Source organism: Peromyscus maniculatus, chromosome 13 (assembly GCF_049852395.1).
Source record: "Peromyscus maniculatus bairdii isolate BWxNUB_F1_BW_parent chromosome 13, HU_Pman_BW_mat_3.1, whole genome shotgun sequence".
NCBI lineage: Eukaryota > Metazoa > Chordata > Mammalia > Rodentia > Cricetidae > Peromyscus > Peromyscus maniculatus.
The window spans coordinates 10,018,633-10,037,537 of NC_134864.1; the positions used below are offsets into that span (position 1 = coordinate 10,018,633).

At 50.1% G+C, this 18,905-nt stretch overlaps 1 protein-coding gene across 33 annotated transcripts in view; it reads right to left on the minus strand.

Moving 5' to 3' along the window:
- Nucleotides 1-6,364: 6,364 nt before the first annotated feature.
- The window catches only part of Hdac4 (histone deacetylase 4), a 262,371-nt gene continuing 249,830 nt past the window's right edge, over nucleotides 6,365-18,905 (minus strand). For all 33 annotated transcript variants that reach the window (XM_042259861.2, XM_042259865.2, XM_042259864.2 and 30 more), the window contains 3 exons: nucleotides 12,165-12,249; nucleotides 11,233-11,374; nucleotides 6,365-10,991 (listed from right to left, as the gene is read on the minus strand). In XM_042259861.2, the coding sequence (XP_042115795.1) occupies nucleotides 10,952-10,991; nucleotides 11,233-11,374; nucleotides 12,165-12,249 (267 nt within the window). In that variant the 3' untranslated portion in view covers nucleotides 6,365-10,951. The remainder of the gene's footprint in view (nucleotides 10,992-11,232; nucleotides 11,375-12,164; nucleotides 12,250-18,905) is intronic.

Here is an 18,905-nt window from a genome sequence, read left to right on the forward strand (position 1 = left end):
TTTTAATGTAGAGATATTGGTGGTATTTTTTTAATAGGTTCTAAGCACGTAAGCAAATAAAGAGAAAATGCTACTTTCTGAAGCTGAGGGTTTTAAACTGTCAATTCTCAGTTTTGTTTCTAACATCCTACAATATTTTTAAAATTATTTTTAATAATCTGTACTCATGTGTGTGCCTGTGAAGGTATGCACACATCCAGTGCGTGAGGCCAGCAGAAGGTGTCAGGGGTTGGATCTCACGGAACTGGAGTTACAGGTGGTTTCCAGCCAACTGATGTGGATACTAGGACCCGGTCTTGGGTCCTCTGCAAGAGCAGTGTGTTCTTAACCACAGAGTCCTCTCTCCAGACCCCTATGATGTTAAGAAAGAAAAAGGTGGAAAGAAAATGCTATTTGTTACATGGAGATGGTGTTCAATGGAAAAAGATAAAAATAGAACAGCACAGGGACAGGCATGGAGGCCATGCGGAGGGGTCTGTGAAACAATGCCCTCATCTATCACTGGGCAGTAGTTGGGCAAGGGCACGTCTCTCCCAGCAGGGCTCACGGTAGCTGTAGTGGGGGAGATACTAGAGTGGGACCAGAAGTCGGGTCACAGCAGGTCCTGCCAGCAACACAGTGCGAGTACCGTCAGCTGGAGCTACCTACCTCCAGCGCTGGTCCTTGCTTCTGGGAACGTCCATCTCTTCCTGTGTAGAGAAATGTCTGCCTCTGCTGGTGGCCCTGCCAGTTCAGTGACATCGCTGGAGCTCTGTGCATCCAGTCATCAGTTGGAAATTTCAGAGCTGTGGGTTCCTGGCAAGCGAGAGCCTGCTTCCTTCTGGGGTGGGAGTGGTTCCCGGTGCTGTGCCTAGGAGGGAGGGTATCTACAGCCAGGTGTTAGGATGGACGGGGAAGGGTCTGTTCAGGTATGCGCTGCAGGCTCACTCTCCTGGCCGTAGGAGAGAGACTTCCCTGCTCCCGACCCCCTAATCTGCGCTTTAGCCGTGGACTGCTATTTTCCTAGGAATGGTGCCCTAGAGTCCCACAAGCTGTGCTTTCCTTACATCGCCGGCCGCCCCTCCTGCATCTCCTCAGCTAGCTCCTCTGAGGATGTAGCACCTTCTCTCAGCTTGCCACTCACTGCTCCACCCTGTCACCCACCCAGCTTCGTGGCCAAGATGGACACCTAGCCTGAGACACGGATGTGCATTTCTAGTCAAGTTCTGCCCCTCTGTCTCTAGACTCCTGTGTCCAAGTATCTGCTACCATCTCCAGTTGGAGAGACGGTGGCCATTGCAGCCCAGTCAGAGGCTCCAAAGCCTGTGGCACTGTGAGCCTCACCAGACTGGCCCCCAGGAAGCCCTGTCAGCCGTAGCCACTTAGTCCCTTCTCATACGGCAGCTGGCTACCACCCTGAGTTCCACCCCCTCTCACTTCTGCTCAGTCTGTCAGAAGACCAAGCCAGAGTCTGGGCAGGTGTCTCCTGCAGCCTACACCCTGCTGGGCAACTGAAGCTGTGCTTAGATGCTTTACCACTTCCAGATGGAAGGGCCCCAAGTCCATAGGCAGCTCTCTGGGGCCTGTGGGTGCTGGGTCCCTTCAGAGGATGAATTGCAGTATAGTCAGCTCATCTGCAGGGTCCCTGCCCCACTTCCTCAACCGCAATCCCCAACCATGCCCACTGCTTGGATGGCTCTTCCTGCTGTCCATTCCATGCCTCTTGCCCTCTCTCCACCTGCCCCTACCTGTCTCCCCTGTGAGCTCAAGCCGTTTCCCTCTCAGCATCCTGGGGAAGTTACTGGCTCAGGGTGCTGTGTGTCTGCATTCTGGTCCCTTGACCGCAGGTCTATGGACAGGACCTGACAGTACACAGTTAGCCAGCGAGAAGAGAGAAGAGGGTGAGTATATGTGGGAGCCAGTGCTGGGGCCAGGGGCCAGGACCCTGGCTCAGAAAGACCACAGGTGCCCCATAGGACAGATGAAGAGATTAACCCAAGGGACCCCAGAGAGGAGTCTCAGGATTCTGGGGAATGGCTTGAGTATCTGACATTCAAGCGGCACTACCTCAAATTGTTTCCTTCCTGGGGTCAGGGCTTGGGGACTCAGGGGTGGTAGCCCACTGGGTAAGGATGTGGTTCTGGGAACCACCACCAGGTGGTGCTGGAATAGCATTGGCGTGTACACACAACACACACACACACACACACACACACACACACACACACACACACACACACACACACCTGGGAACCACCACCAGGTGGTGCTGGAATAGCATTGGCGTGTACACACAACACACACACACACACACACACACACACACACACACACACACACACACACACACACACACACACACCTGCACCCTGCTTCTACTGTGGTACTCAATAGAGCAAGTGTCCTCAGCCCTCAGCTTGACCTGACTTCAGCAGCCCTCCTATTTTGGTTCAGGGCCCTCCTCACACATTGGGATGCGGCTGTGAATGGAAACCCATGGGATCAAGGCTTTACCATGAATTCCGTCTGACCTGCTTCCTGATCGGCGGGGGAAATCCAACTTTAAGCAATCTTGTCTCTGCCTTACTTTGCCCAGCATCCCACTTCCAACTCCCACACAACTGGACACTACTGGACTCCTTCTGTCCCTGGAAAAAAGATTCACACCGACCTGGAACTGCTTCCCCAGCTGGGTGCGGTGCGGCTGTCTTGGGTTCCAGGCAGCCACTCACTCTGATGTTGGCATGAGCTCCAGGGAGGAGTGGTTCTCCAGAACCCCAGGACGCCTCACGGTGCTGCAGGACAGGCTAGGCCTCTACCCACTGTCTGGTCATGACTGGGAACATGTTTCTTAATACTAGGGAACTCCTTCCACCCCCCCACCACACCCTTACCCAAGCAGGTCACCAACCGGGTTTATTTTGTCTAGTCTACACATGAACAAAGTGGATGTGTCCTAAGTACTCGCCCCTTCCTTTAACCCTCCTCAGCTGTTTGGACTAGTGTCCTGGTGAACGGAGGCAGTAACAGCAGAGCACGCGTTGGGAGGCCGGCACTCTAAGTGGACAGTTTAGCGAGAGCTTTCAGTAGGTCTAAGCTTTGCTGCCTGCAGGGCTGGGGCTAACAGTTCTGGGAACTGTGGAAGCAACCCTTCCAGTTCCGTGACTTCACCATGCTTCCCAGCACGGCTTGGATGAGGCTTGGGTCTGACTGAGGCTTTACGGTAGACTGTACAGTGAATGGTCTGGACACTCTCAAGTTTCTCCTTATCCAATCATAGGTAAAGTCTTCTCAGAATGGCTAGCTGGCACGCATTTGACTTTTCATCAAAATGAATTAGAAGACCAGGAGATATTTGAAACCTGTAAGGACCACTCCCCCCAACTTTTGCCCAGGGGATGCCCTCTCCCAGGTTGCTTGCTGTGGGTGGCCATGCTAGGCTGTGAGTCCGGAAAGGAGGTCTGCCAACCCCAGGAGTGTATGGTAGGCTTCAGGGAAGGCCTTAGGAGACCTGGAGCTAGGGGCACTGGACCGTGTTTTGTTTCACAGCGTGGAGAGCAGACATACTATGGCATGCAAACTGAAAGTACAGCAAAGACATATGTTTTAGATGGCTGGCTGATGTGAGCATGGTAGTAGACAGTTCTCCTCTGGAAACCAAACTCCGTATGTGAAAGTGGGGATGGCTCAGTCACCATGCAGAGGGACCCCTTGCGTGTCCCAGGAGGGGGATGGGGTACTCGGCTCCATGTTGTTAGTGGTGGGAACTGGCAGTTTGCATACTGGCTCTGAGTCTCAGAGCAAGCAGTGGAATGCAGCCCTGGTCCCCGTCCCTGGGCCTCATTCACTGCTGAGGTTGGTTCTAACCCAGTTCATCACTGACTGCAAACAATGTCAGGGGAGACAACAGCAAAATGCTTTAAATGACTGGGAACTGAAAATGAGACCACACTGGATTCTACTTGTAGGCAAGGCATGAGAGGATACCATCTGCGGCCTGCAAGATGTAGGACTCTCGGCTCCAGCACCACATCTGCCTGCATGCCACCATGCTCCCTGTCATGACAATGGACCGAACCTCTGAAACTGTAATCGAGCCACCTCAATTAAATGTTTTCTTTATAAGAGTTGCTGTGGTCATGGTGCCTCTTTACAGTAATAAAAACCCTAAGAAAGAAGTTGGTATCAGGAGCGGGGTATTGCTGTGATAGGCCTGACCATGTTTTTGTTTGGAGGAATTTGAACTTTGGTACTTTGGGTTAGGAAAGCAGTGGAATGCTTAAAGCACTGCTTAATGAGTCATACTAGTAGGAGCATTGGAAATAGAGGTGCTAAGAGTTATTTGAACTGTTGGGGGCTCACTCAGAAGGTTTCAGAGAAGTTTAAGATTGTTCTGGTGATACTTTGGTGAGGGAAATGGCTACCTTTTGCTCATGTCCAGAGTCTGCCTGAGGCTAAAGCAAAGTTTTAGATTAATTCTGTTGGCAGAAGAAATCTCAAAACAGCCTAGTATAGACTCTGTCATGTGGATATTAGTGGTAACTCTAAGGAAGATTTATAAGCTGAGCAGGTTGTTACAAAATGAAAATTTCGAGGAGAAAAAGAGCACCAGGAAGTGTTCAAGGAGATAAATGGATTAAGAAATGGAATAAAGGGAGTGGTGACCTCAGGGCAAGATCCCACCCAGTTAAATTTCTAACTTGTGGAAATGAAAGAAAAGCTTAGAGCCAGGTGTGGTGGAGCACACCTTTAATCCCAGCCCTGGGAAGGCATAGGCTAGTGTTTCTGAGTCTGAGGGCAGCTTGGTCTACAGAGCGAGTTCCAGGACAGCCAAGTTTAGGCAGTGTAGTAAAATAGAAAGCTGGTGAAGATGTAATTAAACAAGGGGGCCATGTTCCAGCCCCAGCAAGCAGCAGGACTTAAGGTTAGAAGAAAGGAGTTAAGGAATAAAGCTGCTTTGGCCAGGTATGTGTCAGGGTTGTCCCTGAATGGAGGCCTAGTAGAGAGGCCACTGCATGAAACTGTGAAGCTGAAGTCCAGATTGCTTTGGAGAACCCAAGATGTTAGAGATGCCAGAGTCATGGGATACCTGCCAGGAGAGCTGCTGACAGGGAGTGAAAACAGCCCAAGAGAAAGAAGTGTGTTGTAGTCAATAAAGCTGAAACAGAGTTGGAGATCGGAGGAACACTTTGACATCAGATATGGAGGTGCAGAGTTTGAAGTTTCCCCAGCGGGCCTACAGTTGTGGTGGTAATCTAATTGTACTGAAATGTGATTTTGATTGTATGTTAATAAATAAAGTTGTCCGGGGGTCAGAGCTATTAGAGCCATAGCAAGAGTGTGGCGGTGGTGGCACACGCCTTTAATCCCATAGATCTCTGTGTGTTCAGGGATACAGCCAGCATTGGAGACATATACCTTTAAGACCTAGGGGGCTGTACATTCAGACAGTGACGAGGCAGTCACGTGTTTGGGTTTACAACCAATGAGAAGGCAGAATGACTGGAAAATCGATTTACAGACAGGAAGTAGCTCTCTTTCGGGAAGCTGGGACACCGCAGGCAGAAGGGTGAGATTTTAGCTCTGAGCTCTGATCTCTTGGCTTTCTCTTTTACATTGTTTCTGTGTTTCTTATTTAATAAGATGGTTGGATACATCTACATACAGTCTTGCTTTTGTCCAGTATTTCCTATGCTCCTTTCCTTGCATTTTGTAATGGTAATGTGTACCCTGTGACATTATGTGTTGAAAGTACGTGATCTGCTTTTTGATTTTGATTTTTTACAGGTTATTACAGTTAAGAGATTGCCATGTGCCTCAGAACCTCAGGAGAGACTCTGGACTTTGAGACTGTTATGGACTATGGGGACGAATGTTTTTTTTTTTTGTATTATGATATGGCTATGAGCCTTTGGGGACCAGGGAGCGGAGTGGGGTGTGAAAGAAAATAGCTCCTAAGGGAATGGCACTGTTAGGAGATGTGGCCTTGTTGAAGGAAGTGTGTTACTGTAGGAGCAGATTTTGAGGTTTCTTTTGCTCAAGTTTCCTTCAGTGTGACAGTCAGTCGACTTCCTGCTGCCTTCTGGTCAAGATGTAGCCAGCACCACATCTGCTTGCACCCTGCCATGCCATGCTCCCCGCCATGATGATAATGGACTGAACCTCTGAAACTATAAGTCGCCACCTCAATTAAATGTTTTCTTTTAAGAGTTGCTGCGGTTACGGTGTCTCTTTACAGCAATTAAAAAAAAAAACAAAAAAACAAAAAACTAGCTAAGGCTGAAGTTCAAGTGTTGGGGCCCAGTGATTCCCTGGGCACAGAAGTCGGTCCCCAGGATTACAGGCACACACGTGCTGAGAGAGAGACCACAGCAGAGCACAGAGATGGGAGGGCAATTAACGCAGTCTTTATTTACACCACAAGAGTGACAAGTGTGTGATGTGGTACAGACACTGGACCCGGGAGGTGGAAAGAGGTGACCGCCAGAGGACACCGCCGGTCAGTGAAACCCACCACACAAAATGAAACAAGAATGAGAAAACCAAACATGACCTCCAACCCCGCCAAGAGGAGAAAGCGCCGCCGAGGGGAGGTCCAGACAACCAAAGAGAAAACAGGCTGTTACAGAGTGAAGGTGGCGTGGCTGCGGAGCCCACCCAGCATCATGTCACAGCGCTTCAATGGCTTCGACCACACTTCTGTAGTGAGCTCTTGCTGAGTGAGGTCAGCCTCCTGTGCATACATGGAAACAGCATGTTTAACATTCTTACAGACTGGAAAATAGTGCCTCCTCAGTGGAGCGCACACCCCCAGAACAAGGCCTGTCTGCATTCTGTTCTTTCCATAGCAGACTTTGATCAATGTGAGGCCAGAGAGGCCATCAAGGCCGGGTGCAGAGCATGCCCGGGTCCTTGAGAGGGAGAAATGTTTTCCTCCAGTGCTAAGTATCGCTTAGACCCAGGGCTCACAAAGGCCTGGATTGCTCAGTGTGGAACCCCAGCCCCGTGTCTTCCAGAAGGAACGAACCCGTCAACACAGCTGTGCTGAGACGGGAACTCACCCGAACCCCAGGTTCTCAACCAGAGGCCGGTGACAGCAGGCAGGGTGCACCTGGCCCTGTGCAGGGAGAGAAAAGGAAACAAACAAAACAGAACAAAATCCTCTCAACCAGCTTGAGAGACAGGCAGTAGGGTCTGAATGTGGAGCTTGCACATGGATACAATCGACTCTCTGTCAAAGGTGCTAGGTAAACTCTTCTTAATGACACATGTGTAAGTAGTCCTTTCATTGTTCTTACAATAAAAAGTACAATTTCTTAAGAATAAGTTCAATAAGACTCAAACTCCCCCCTCCTCTCCTTCAAGATTTTGTTTTGTTTTACAGAAAAAAATTTCTGCATCTGCAAACATCATGAGAGGGGAAAGAAAGGCATCGTTTCTCCTTCCCCAGAGCTGCCGAGTTTGGCGTGCAAAATCTGTATACAATATAAAGACATGCCGGCGTACGTCCATGCAACCTCCAGATGTAGGAAACTTAAAAAAATATATTTATATATTTATATCTATATATTTATATATGTATCAATGCCCATAAAATACATGGGCCCAAAGTCTACAAAAAGAAGGATGGAATGAGCACGTGGCTGTGACCAGTGAAGAAGGAATGTTCTGACGGAAAGAAACACAACCAAGTCCATCACCAGTGCTGCGGAGACCACTGCAAAATGGTCCTTCCTCTTGGGGACAGATTTGAAAGTAAAGAAAAACTGAAACACTTTGATAAAGCGGCCCTCGGAAGCCAGAGCCCTGGGATGTCCCTGTGGGTGTGGCCTTGGGAACAGCCGCCTGCTGGTGGGGCATGGGCTCTCAGGGTGCAGCTGGAAGACCCAAGGGTGAGTGAACACCAGCATCCTGAGGACATGGTGTCTTCAGGCTTCCCTTAAAGGGATGTAAAGTGCTTGCTCCCGGCTCCCTTGCCAGCACCCACCAAGGCCTTTGCAAAGGAAGGGAGAAGGTGGAAGGTTCAAGGTCCAGGCAGGGGAGTGCTGTGGTCCTGCCCCGGAGGTCAAGGCCGACCTTCTGCCCTCCCTCTGTCCTGGGAGATAACTCTGGGGAAGGGCCACGTGTCTTCAAAGGGAAGAAAAGGCTATATGGTAGGTAATGCTTTCAGCTCCCAGGGAAGCTGGAGTGAGCTGGCTCCCTGGCCAGGCCCCTGAATCAAAGGTGACTCAGTGGGACCAAACTGAGCCTCTCTCACAGTCCCCTGGCCACCGAATAGCCTGTTTGTTACCCATCACCTGAAAAAGGAAGATGATGTGTACCTCCCACGAGTCGTGGCCGGCACAAGAGGGCAGGTGGCAGGGTGTGCAGAAAATGGGCCAAGGCGGCCAGAAGAGCAGCTAGCTGGCCTCTGCCACCATGCAGTGCCACAAGCAGGGAGGGGCTGCAGGGCCTTCCTCAGGTTGGCTCCTTCTGCCAAGGGCCAGAGGAGCCGCAGGGAGGAAGGAGTCAGGCATGTCCCAAGACCTCTCTACCCTGCGCTCTGCCCACTATCTTAGCTCTGCACTGACTCACAGCAGCCCAGCCGGCAAAAGTCCAAGAATGTGTGCTCAGCCTGGCTGTCAAAAGCCTGACCCAGTTCCCCTTACCCTGTAAATGCCACCTAACTCAGAAACTTAGCTGGGTGTCCCTTCTGAGTACCTCAACTTCCTCTTACCAGTCTGAACTCCACAAACTTTGGAATGAAATTGGCGGCTTTAAGTGCTAGAAAAGAAGTTAGCAGTAAAAAGAGTCAGTTGTCATAGAAAAAAAAAAGAGCAAAGACAAAGACTGCCTGTCCCTCAGGACCCTGTGCTCCTACAGGCTCAAGTGACAAGGGGCTTGGCTCAGCAGCCACAGGCTCCAAACCCAGGGCCGTGGCTGCAGCCAGAGTCTAGGCTGCGAGGCTGCAGTGACACCCCTGAACAGGTGCAGGGCCGGGCTCCGAGCCAGGCACTGTGGACATGCTTCAAAGGTCTTTGGGAAACTAGAGCTGGAGTTCTATCCTGACGGAGTGGTTACAAGTCCACACTCATTAATGCCGACCGCCCTCATGGCTCACACGGCCTGCCCACCCTTGTAATAATACTACTAGTGTTGCAAGACAGAAGCCCCTGGCTGGGCGGCTCCTGGGGGGAGCCTGAAAAGACAAGGCAAGGGGACCTCGCAGACCTGCTAGCCATTCCCAAGAGGTTCCCTCTGAAAACCAAGGATGACAGCAGCGGTCCTGTGCACAGCAGAGCTCTGCTTGCTGTACAAAAAGAAACAGAACCAAACCATAAAAACAACCTTCAGAGCTATAAAAAAAAATGTACAAGTAAGAATTTAGAAAGAAAAGGTTTTAGACATTACCACCTTCAGAAAACTGCTGAATGGTGAGGGAAAAAAAAATGTAAAATCCACAAAACAATGTTTTCTTCAGGATCTTTTGTGAAAAAATTCATACAAAAATCAACAGCAAGTTTATATCCTTTGCTATAAAAACTCATCAGGTACATATGTGCATGGAGGCTTGGAGAGGGCAGAGGCTTTGTTAGAAAATAATTAAAATTAAAGTACAAACTGGTAGGGAAGTTGCCCAGGGGTGAACATGTTGGCGATCTGGAAGCTGGCCAATCTGGAGCTCAAAATTCCTTGGGCTTCAATCCAGACCCCAGCCCTCAGCACCTCAGAGCTAACACACATGTCTTTCACCTGCCAGGACCTCTGCGGTCTGGATTTATTATATATATTTATATATACTTTGTCTATAAATGCATTATAAATATTTTATCAAGATCTCATAAGAATCAAGTTTCTTAGCTTGGAATACAGTGGAATATATATTATACATATATATATTTATTTATACCTAAAATTTAAGCAATACTTCATGCTACCTGCTTTTAATGAAAAGCATTCCGATCGTAACACTGCAGTGTGCCTACGACATGCTTCACAACCGAATGGAGATGCTCCACTGCTACGTGACGGATGAGAAAAGAACACTTTGGATCCGTTGAAAACATGTTGGACTTCAAAACTGCCGGCAGTTCGCTGCTTTCTGGAACTACCTCATCTTCCTTAAACAGCGATCAAACCAAGCAAGGCTGGCTGCACTGTGGCCCGGGGACAGTGGCTGGTGCCTACTCTTGTAATGCCAGGCCAGCATCACAGCTCAGCCAGCCGCAGGACACTGTCACACCAATCCTTGGTGGTTTTTTTTTTTTTTTTTTTTCTTAAGGCATTGTTCCTCAGACTTCAGAAAACCCAGCCACAAAAAAATCCATCAGAGCAATAAAAAAAGGCACAAACTCGCATCTTCCGATGGCTTCGAGAAGCTCCAGCTGACTCCCAGGCTCACATTTCTGTTCTGTCCAGTTTCTTTTTTTCTTTAAAGTTTCTTCCAACTCTGTCCCTCACTAGCTGTGAACCCCCACAGCACCCACTAAGGTTCACAGGCCAGAGCCATAGAAAACTCTCTGTTTAGAAAAAAGCTACAAGACGAGTTGAGTGGTTTACACGGAGAGTGTGGGATTGTGGGTAAGAATCAAATGTTAAGCACCAGTTTTAATCAAGTCTTTTCTGTATTATTAGATCTTTGATTTTCATTTTCCTCATGTCAACTCGATTCAGCAACTTTGCCCACGTTGCCACAGGCTTCTTCCTTCGTGGGCTTCCCTGGGGGACCCCACCAGCGTGTGCTTGGCTTTCCGCGTGTCTGTGTGCCTGTGTGTTGCACGCTGTCCTGTGTTCCATGTGATCTGCCACACCTGGTGTTCGTGTGCGTCTCCAGACCTGTGTCCAGGGCGGCGGAAAGGCCTCCTGTTGCTGCTGCACGCCTGGTGTCCCTTGCACTCAGAGAGAGCACCGAGGCAGGACGCAGGAGTGACACGGGAAAGTTTCTTGGCTGAGCTTCAAGACAGACAAACAAAGGAGAGAGCAGCAGCCTGGGCTACAGTGGTGGCTCCTCCTCCATAGGTTCCTCCTCCGACCTGCGAGGAGAGAAGGGGTCAGGCAGGGTGCACGGTGGGGGAGGCCCTGTGCAGTCAGGCTCAAGCTCTTCCCTGGTGGACAGTTCTGGTTGGTGGAGTCAGTGGGCATGTCCACCAGCCGTCCTGTCCACGAAGGGCTAGCCTGGCACAAGGCCGGGTGCACACAGGAAGAACCCGACAGGTCCTCATGCACAGGTGTACCCAGCAGGCCTTCCTCAGGGAGGGTATGGGCAGGCCTTACCTCTTCTCAGCAGGTTTTACGCCTACAGACAGGGAGGCCATGGCGGTGACTGTCTCAGCCTCTTCGGTCTCACACTTCTGCGCCTCAATCAGAGAGTGCCCCACAGTGGAGGACAAGCGCTGCAGGCAGCGCCAGTACTTGCCTGAGGGAGGGGGAGCACTCAGTGACTTTCCCGCTTCTGCAGGTGGCTGGCTTGGCTCCCGGGTCCCTGGGGCCCTGGGAAGACTTTCACTTGTGCCTGAAAAGCGCCTCTCTGAAGAGCACTGCCTGGTGATAGCTCACACACACTTATCTGCAGCAGAGGTCACTGGACACGGGGTTGGGACTGTTGTGGGGCCCGGCTCTTCACATTCACGGGACTCTGCCTTGCTGTGGGCAACCAGAAATTCTGGCAGGCATATGCAGACCTGATGGCACCTAGACTCTCGGAGTTTCCTACCTGGAGTCTTGTAGATGCTAGGGATCTACCATACCCAGATCCAGCACAGGGAGCCCTGCTTGAGCAGCTTTTTAGGGTCAGGGCATCAGCACAAACAGCTTTAAGGCCAGAACTAAATGGCCCCATGCGGACCTAGTAGAAGCCTTCAGGTGTGCAGATCAGAGCCCAGGCAAGGAGTGGCAGGTGTACCTGGGGCAGGGTGTTGCGTGGGCGCCTAGCTGTGTGCCTAGCCCTGGGGCTTTCTGCTTGAATGGGAGGTGAGTTCTACTCTATATGGGGTACCTCTGGCCCAGGACACAGACTTACAGTTCAAGGTACCCTGGTTCTGGGCATCTAAACTAACTAACTTGGGATCATTGGTGTCCAGATTCTTTCAAACCCCAGTACAGCAGGAACTAGTTCTGGGAGTCTCTACTAGCTTATCAAATACCAGGGAAAGAGAGGCCTTGTGTTCTTGCCCTGGGTCCCCAGGATCACTTGGCAAGTCACTTACTGTGGATGTCCATCACTTTCTCCATGGAGTGGACAGCATTGGCATTGGGTCTCTGCTGCAGAACCTTTTCTGGCAGAGGCTCAAGCTGTAAGAGAGAAACAGATATATTACGATGGCGATGGACAGCATATAATCTGTGTATGTGTTAATCTATGTATGATCTGTGTATTTGTTAATAGGTGTCCAGAGACAGCACTTCGCTCCCCAAGATACAGCAATTTGTAGGGAAGATACAGAAACTCTAAAAAGCCAACATGACTCCATACATTTTTTCCTCCTTAGGGTTCAATGGATTGTAGTCATGGCTTCCCAGGAGGACAGACCCAGGAGGAGGCTGCACAGAGAATGTCAGCTTGGTGTCATCGTTGTGTACCACTCAGAGCAGAGAAAGAATGATTAGTTGCTGAAGCTACACTTGTATGACCTGGCCTTGTAATGCCCAAGATCTCCAATCCTGCTTTTCTCACACACGTGGAAGATGGCGGCGCATGAAGGGAAGTGAGTAGGTCTCTCACAGATGAAATATCTAACAACAGGGTAGTAAGTAGGTAGCAGGGCCCCAGGGCAGAATCACATCTGCAACAACAGCTATGCAGAAAGGCTATTCTACAGATCAGGGAGAACACACAAAAGAGAGAACTAGAGCCAGGCTGAAAGGGGAAGCTGATCTTACCTCAGCTCTGGGTGGAAGCCAAAAAATAAAGTCACCCTGAATTTGCCCCGGCCTCAACCTGACTGGAGAGCTGCCATGTATAGTTGCTGGGCTTCCTGATCCAGGGCACCTGGCCAGTCACTGCAGCCCTCTGTGAGACATCCATCCCCAACCTGGCTGCATGTGAGCACTGCCCATTACATGGCAGGAGGCAGGAAGCGTGCCCTTCTAACTGAAGACAGCATTCAGCATGCCATCAGGAGCCTGGGCGAGGGGAGCCAACACGGCACCCTCCAGCTCTTCACCAACAAGAGACAAGGGCTGAGGCCAGGCTGGCGGGGAGAGACTGGAAAAGCTACGGGGACACCAGAGAACACAGAGGGTCCACCTGGAACAGTGCCCCACAGCCACAGCTGGGCCAGGCTGAGCACTGGAATAACACAGCATGGAGTCAGTACCCAACCTATAACCCGAGCATAAACACAGAAGGAAGGAAGAAAGGAAGTGTGTGTGTGGGGGAAGACAGACATTCCCGATAGAACTGCTAATGATCCCAGGACGTCACCTTCCTGCTTCTCCACCTCCACCTCCCACAGGGGAACAGAAGTGAGTGCAAGTAGAGGCTGGTGACTGAGGTGAACACACCACTGTGCAGCCCTGAGGACACCTCCCTCCCACGCCCACCACCAGCAAACCTCACACTTACTTCCACACTGCTGGGAGAGGAGGGAGGGCTTGTTTGGCTCAGGGCTCGAGGCTCAGTAAATCCTGCTGGGAGGTGCAATGGCAGGGGCAGCCACACCGGCCCTCACTCGGGCAGTCAGGCAGAAGCACAGGTGAAAACAGGACAAACTGTGACCCTCAAGCCATGCCCCGAGGGCCCTACAGCCAAAAGGTCACACAGCTTCCCCAACAGCGTCAAACATACAAGTTTGTAAGGGACGTTTCATACTCACACTGGCCAACATTGACCAGAACGTCCTGAGGTCATCAGAGCCAGGAAACGCAATGGGAAGTGGCACAGGCAGGAGACCGAGGGGTGCAGAAGGACCAAGCCCAACACTAGATCCTGGGGGGCGGAGGAAGGGCCCTGGGTAGCACTGGTGACATCCAGACATACCTGGAGTTCTGTGGACAGCCAGAGGAGAGCTGGCTTCTAGGCTATGACAAGGTCTCGGGCAGTGGGGAGGCTGGCAAAGGGGAAGTTTCCGATCGGTGTGTGGGAACTCAGGCACTGACACCGACACCTCCCCTCCCTCCCCAAATAAAAAGTCCATTTGGATTATCAAAGACTGCAGTTATAGCTGTTGGATGTGTTTTCAATGGCGAAAGAAAGAGGTCACTGAACCTGAGCTGGCAGACTGGGGGAGCCAGTGCTAGCCCTGTGTGTAATAGCAACAACCAGAACATAAGAAGGTAAGCTGGGAAGTCCAAACGCTGATGCTATAGCTGAAGGGACGAGGCAGAGCAGAAGCCCGACAGTGCTCGGGAGAGAGGCCCCAGCAAAGTCCCCAGCTTCTAAGAATGAGCATCGGAGGAAGCAATGACTGATGTCTTCTGCTGCGGCTGAGATATGTAGGTTTAAACTAAGTCTCCATCGCTCTATTGACCAATAGACTCAGAAGTCAGATGTGAGGGTGAAAACCTGCTAGATCAGAGAAGCAACCAGCTGACCTTGCTTTTTGGCCAGAGGTGGAGCAAGAGATGTGTCTCTTCACTGGTCTCAAACCCAAAAGAAGCGTCAAACTCTAGTCTGGCCCTTTCCTTCCTTTTCATCTTATCTATCCAAATTCCTGGCTTCTAGGCTAATTCCAGTCAGCTAGTCACTGGCTCCATCCCGATTCACGGTTAACTTTATTAACAGTCTTGGAGTGTCACAGTGTGATCAAATATCCCACAACAAATGACCATGGACTCTCCAGAGCTGGGAAATCCCAGGCTCAGGCAGGGAAGAGCCCCGCAGGGACAGCCAGAACCAGAAATCTAAAGGTATGCTGGAAACAAACCTCAGAACATCCGACTCAGGATCGTCAAAGTAGCTAGGGAGAGCAGGTCACTCCACAGTCGGGGCAGTGGGCCATACACGGCTTTCCGACAGCAAGGGAAGCCAAGGGAGCAGCTTGAGAGCTCTACGTGCCAAGAGGAGACACTGGCTACCCTGAATCGTATGCCCAGCGAAGCTGTCATTAACAACAGGGTGGAACAAAAGTATCTCCCCCAAAACAAAGTGGGATGTTGTCCACGCCTGCCCTTTTCCTAGAGAAAACCCACAGGATACTCCTGAGACACAGTAAGAATGTCCTGCAGGAAGACAGGAAATGAGGGATAATGGGGGAAGAAATCGCCTGAGTGCAGTGTGGCCCAGACCCAATGTGGGTGACACATGACGGCAACAAAAATGTCTAGTCAGTGAAATTAAATCAGTCAGAGTGAGGCATGCAGCCTGGGAGGGGCTGGGACTGGGCTGCCAGTTTGGCAGGAAAACATGTAAGAGCTAGTTAAATTAGAATTTCCAATGAACAACAGTTTCTTAAATATACAGAGGTCATATGTTCACCCTGGAGATCCTGGTGAGGCCACTGCGGTCCAGGCCCTAGCTCACCAGGAATAATGGCACCTCCAGACTCTGCTGAGGATGCTGGCCCATGGTGAGGATGCCAGCTGCACATCTTTCAAGTGGGCACTGGGAACACAGGGAATTTAGGGACCCCTCGATCAGATCACATGAAGAGATGGCAAGGAAGGAGAGCCGGGAGCCCCAAGACAAGCCAACAGAGAGTCTGGAGAAGGGAGTGAAGAGCTGGGAGTGACCTGGGTCCTACCGACAGCAGACGGCTGGTGTAGACAGAACCCAGCTTTGGGCTGTTAGCAAAGATGCATACGGGATCTAGGAGGACGGCCGGAAGCCAGTGACAAAAACAAAGGTCGCTGGGCACAGCTGACCAAAGGAAGGCTGGGTGGCAACTTAAATGTTTAGCACAGAGATTTGAGGGCTGACTGTGACTGGATGTAAACTCTGCATGGCAACAGCAGAGTTTCAGTTCACCCAAAAGAACAGGATGGCTTGATTCTCTGCCTTTTATAAAACAGTCTTAAGATGGGTAGTATTGAGAAGAGATGCAAAGAAACGTCCACCATGGTGGGAGATAGCAACAGGCATTTTTTTTTTTGTTTTTGTTTTTCGAGACAGGGTTTCTCTGTGTAGCTTTGTGCCTTTCCTGGAGCTCACTTGGTAGCTCAGGCTGGCCTTGAACTCACAGAGATCCGCCTGGCTCTGCCTCCCGAGTGCTGGGATTAAAGGCGTGCGCCACCACCGCCCGGCTAACAACAGGCATTTTTGAGACACAGAAGACAAATAGACCAGGAAGCAGGGGTGACTAAGAGATCGGCAAGCTTGTTTGGTGGACACATGTGATTCCAGAAATATGTGGAATGCCTGTGCTGACTGACCAGAGTAGTAGACCATCCAGCCACCCCCACCAAGCACATCTCCTTTCTGTATGACAACAGTCTGTTAGGAATTGGCAACAGAGACCATGAGTGCTCATGTTCTCATGCCTAGAACTCATGGGACAGAGACTCAGTCACAGAAACCAGTAATTGGGGGTTGGTGAGATGCCTCCGTGGGTAAAGGGGCTTGCTGTAATCAACCTGAGTCCAATCCCTGGAACCCCCTTGATGAAAGAGGACTGATTTCTCAAAGTTGTCCTCTGACCTCCATATGTGCCGTAGGATAGGCAGGCAGGCAGACAGGTAGACACAGACAGACAGACAGACAGACAGACAGATACACACACACACACACACACACACACACACACACACACACACACACACACACACAGACAGGGGAGATGATTCAGTGGACAGTGTGTGTTGTGTAAGCATGAAGACCTGAGTTTGAGTTTATGCCCCCACCAGCAGATGGCATGGCAATGTTCCCAACAGGGACTGATGTTTGGTTACATGGGGCCTGTGGTGGTTTGAAAGAAAATGGCCCCCAAAGGGAGTAGCACTATTAATTAGGAGGTGTGACTTTGCTGGCCTTGGTGGAGGAAGTGTGCCACTGTGAAGGCACATATGCTCAAACCACGCCCAGTGTCTCAGACCACTTCCTGTTGCCTGCAACTCAAGATGCAGGACTACTGGCTCCTTCTCCAGCACCGTGTCTGTCTGCATGGCTCCATGTTGCACCATGATGAGAATGGACTAAATCTCTGAAATGTAAGCCACCCCAATTAAAGTTTTTCCTTTATAAGAGTTGCTGGGATTATGGTGTCTCTTCATAGCAACAGAAACCCTAACTAAGACAGTGCCCAGGGCCCTTTGTGGATGGGAAGCAAGGACAGAACAGAGACTCTCAGATACAGGGCCATGGTTGCAGCACAGACACATTGTTAGTGTCATTACTTAAGACAATACCCAAAACACACATTTCTCATCACGTTGGAGCACAGTGTGTGCCAACAGTGCACGCTCACAAGGTTCCCCAGAAGGCTGTAGAGGTTCTTTTAGAACCCTGGTTCCTCAGCTCTCTTAGGTCTCCCTTGTACCAGACTTTCCCCAGATTAAGGTCAGTATGTATCTCCAGGGCACCCTAGGCCACATGCTCTGTTGTGTGCAGCACGGTCACCATGCTAACAGCCTCTGTGACCCCCCAAAGTCCCCAGCCACAACTCTCCATCTTCAGTCACTGTGCCAGCTTGCTTCTTCACCAGTGTCTCGGACTTGCCTCCCACATGTAATGCTCAGTGCAGTGGCTGAGCAGACCACCCTGGCACTCCAGGGCTCCCTCCCTGCAGGAGTCCATGGAGAATGGACATGGGGCCAACTGCCATCTGAGCTGGCCATATGTCTGCTCTCTGCTTGTGCCAGCTGCTCTGAAATCTTTCTCAACTGCTTTTTCTTTCCCTTTTCTGGAAACTATTTCCCCATGAAAGCTGACATGAAAACTGGAACAGAGGAATATGGTGGCCTTTCAGCAGTCCCCAAGAAAAAGGGCACAGAACAGAGAGGGCTCATTCTCAGTGATGAAGCTCCTATGTGTTCCCTTCAGAAGAGAGGAAGGATCAAATTGCATTTGGACACTTGGGATCTTATGATGAGTCTGCAATCCAGGCATGGTGTCAATCTGTGAAGACAACAGTGTTCAAGGATTTTTTCTAATGCTACAGGTAGAGAGAACACTTCATGAATGACGGCTCTGTTCTGGGGATGGAAAGGTTGGAGCACAGGGAGAGCAGTTCCACACATCTCAAGATGCCAACCCTGTCCTGACAGTGGTTACGCTCCTTTGTTTACCACAAATGCTTATCAACTGTGGGTTTCATATGGCATCTAAGGTTTAAGGTACAGTCACATCTACCTGTCATCCACACTCACCCCTCCACTTCAACAGTGGCCTCCTTCCTCTTCCCTAACTGTTTCCCTGTCCTATCCCATTCTTATTGTTTCCAGATTTCACACGTACAAAAATGTGTGATGCCTGTTCATTCCACTCCACGGTTGTGCCTGTCTGTTTGTGCCAGTACCATACTGGTCTCACACCAAAACTGGATACGGCACAAAAACAACAACAACAACAACAACAACAAAAAAAAAAACCAAAACCAAAACCAAACCAAAACAAAACAAAACAAAAAAACCCCACAACATTGCAGGCACATCTCCTTGATGAACAAATATGAATGCAAAATACTGGGGGAAAAAGTATAAACTTAGTTCAACAGCACATTAAAAAGATCATACATCACAACCAAGTCAGATTCATTTCAGGCAACCAAGGATGTTTCAGTGTAGATAAACTGGTAAGTGTAATATAGCAGAGAAATCACACAATCATTTCAATAGATGCAGAAAAAGTCTTCAGCAAAATTCAACATCACATCCTAATAGAAGTGTAGAAAAAGCTGGAACAGTAGGGTAACAATGTCAACACAATAAAGCCTATGCATAACAGCCCCACAGGGGGCACCACCACTCATTCAGATCAGTGTTCAGAATCTTAGCCAGAGCAACAAGGTAAGAGAAAGAAATGCAGAAGATACAAATAGCAACGGAGTAAGTCAAGTTACCCCTATGCCTACAAT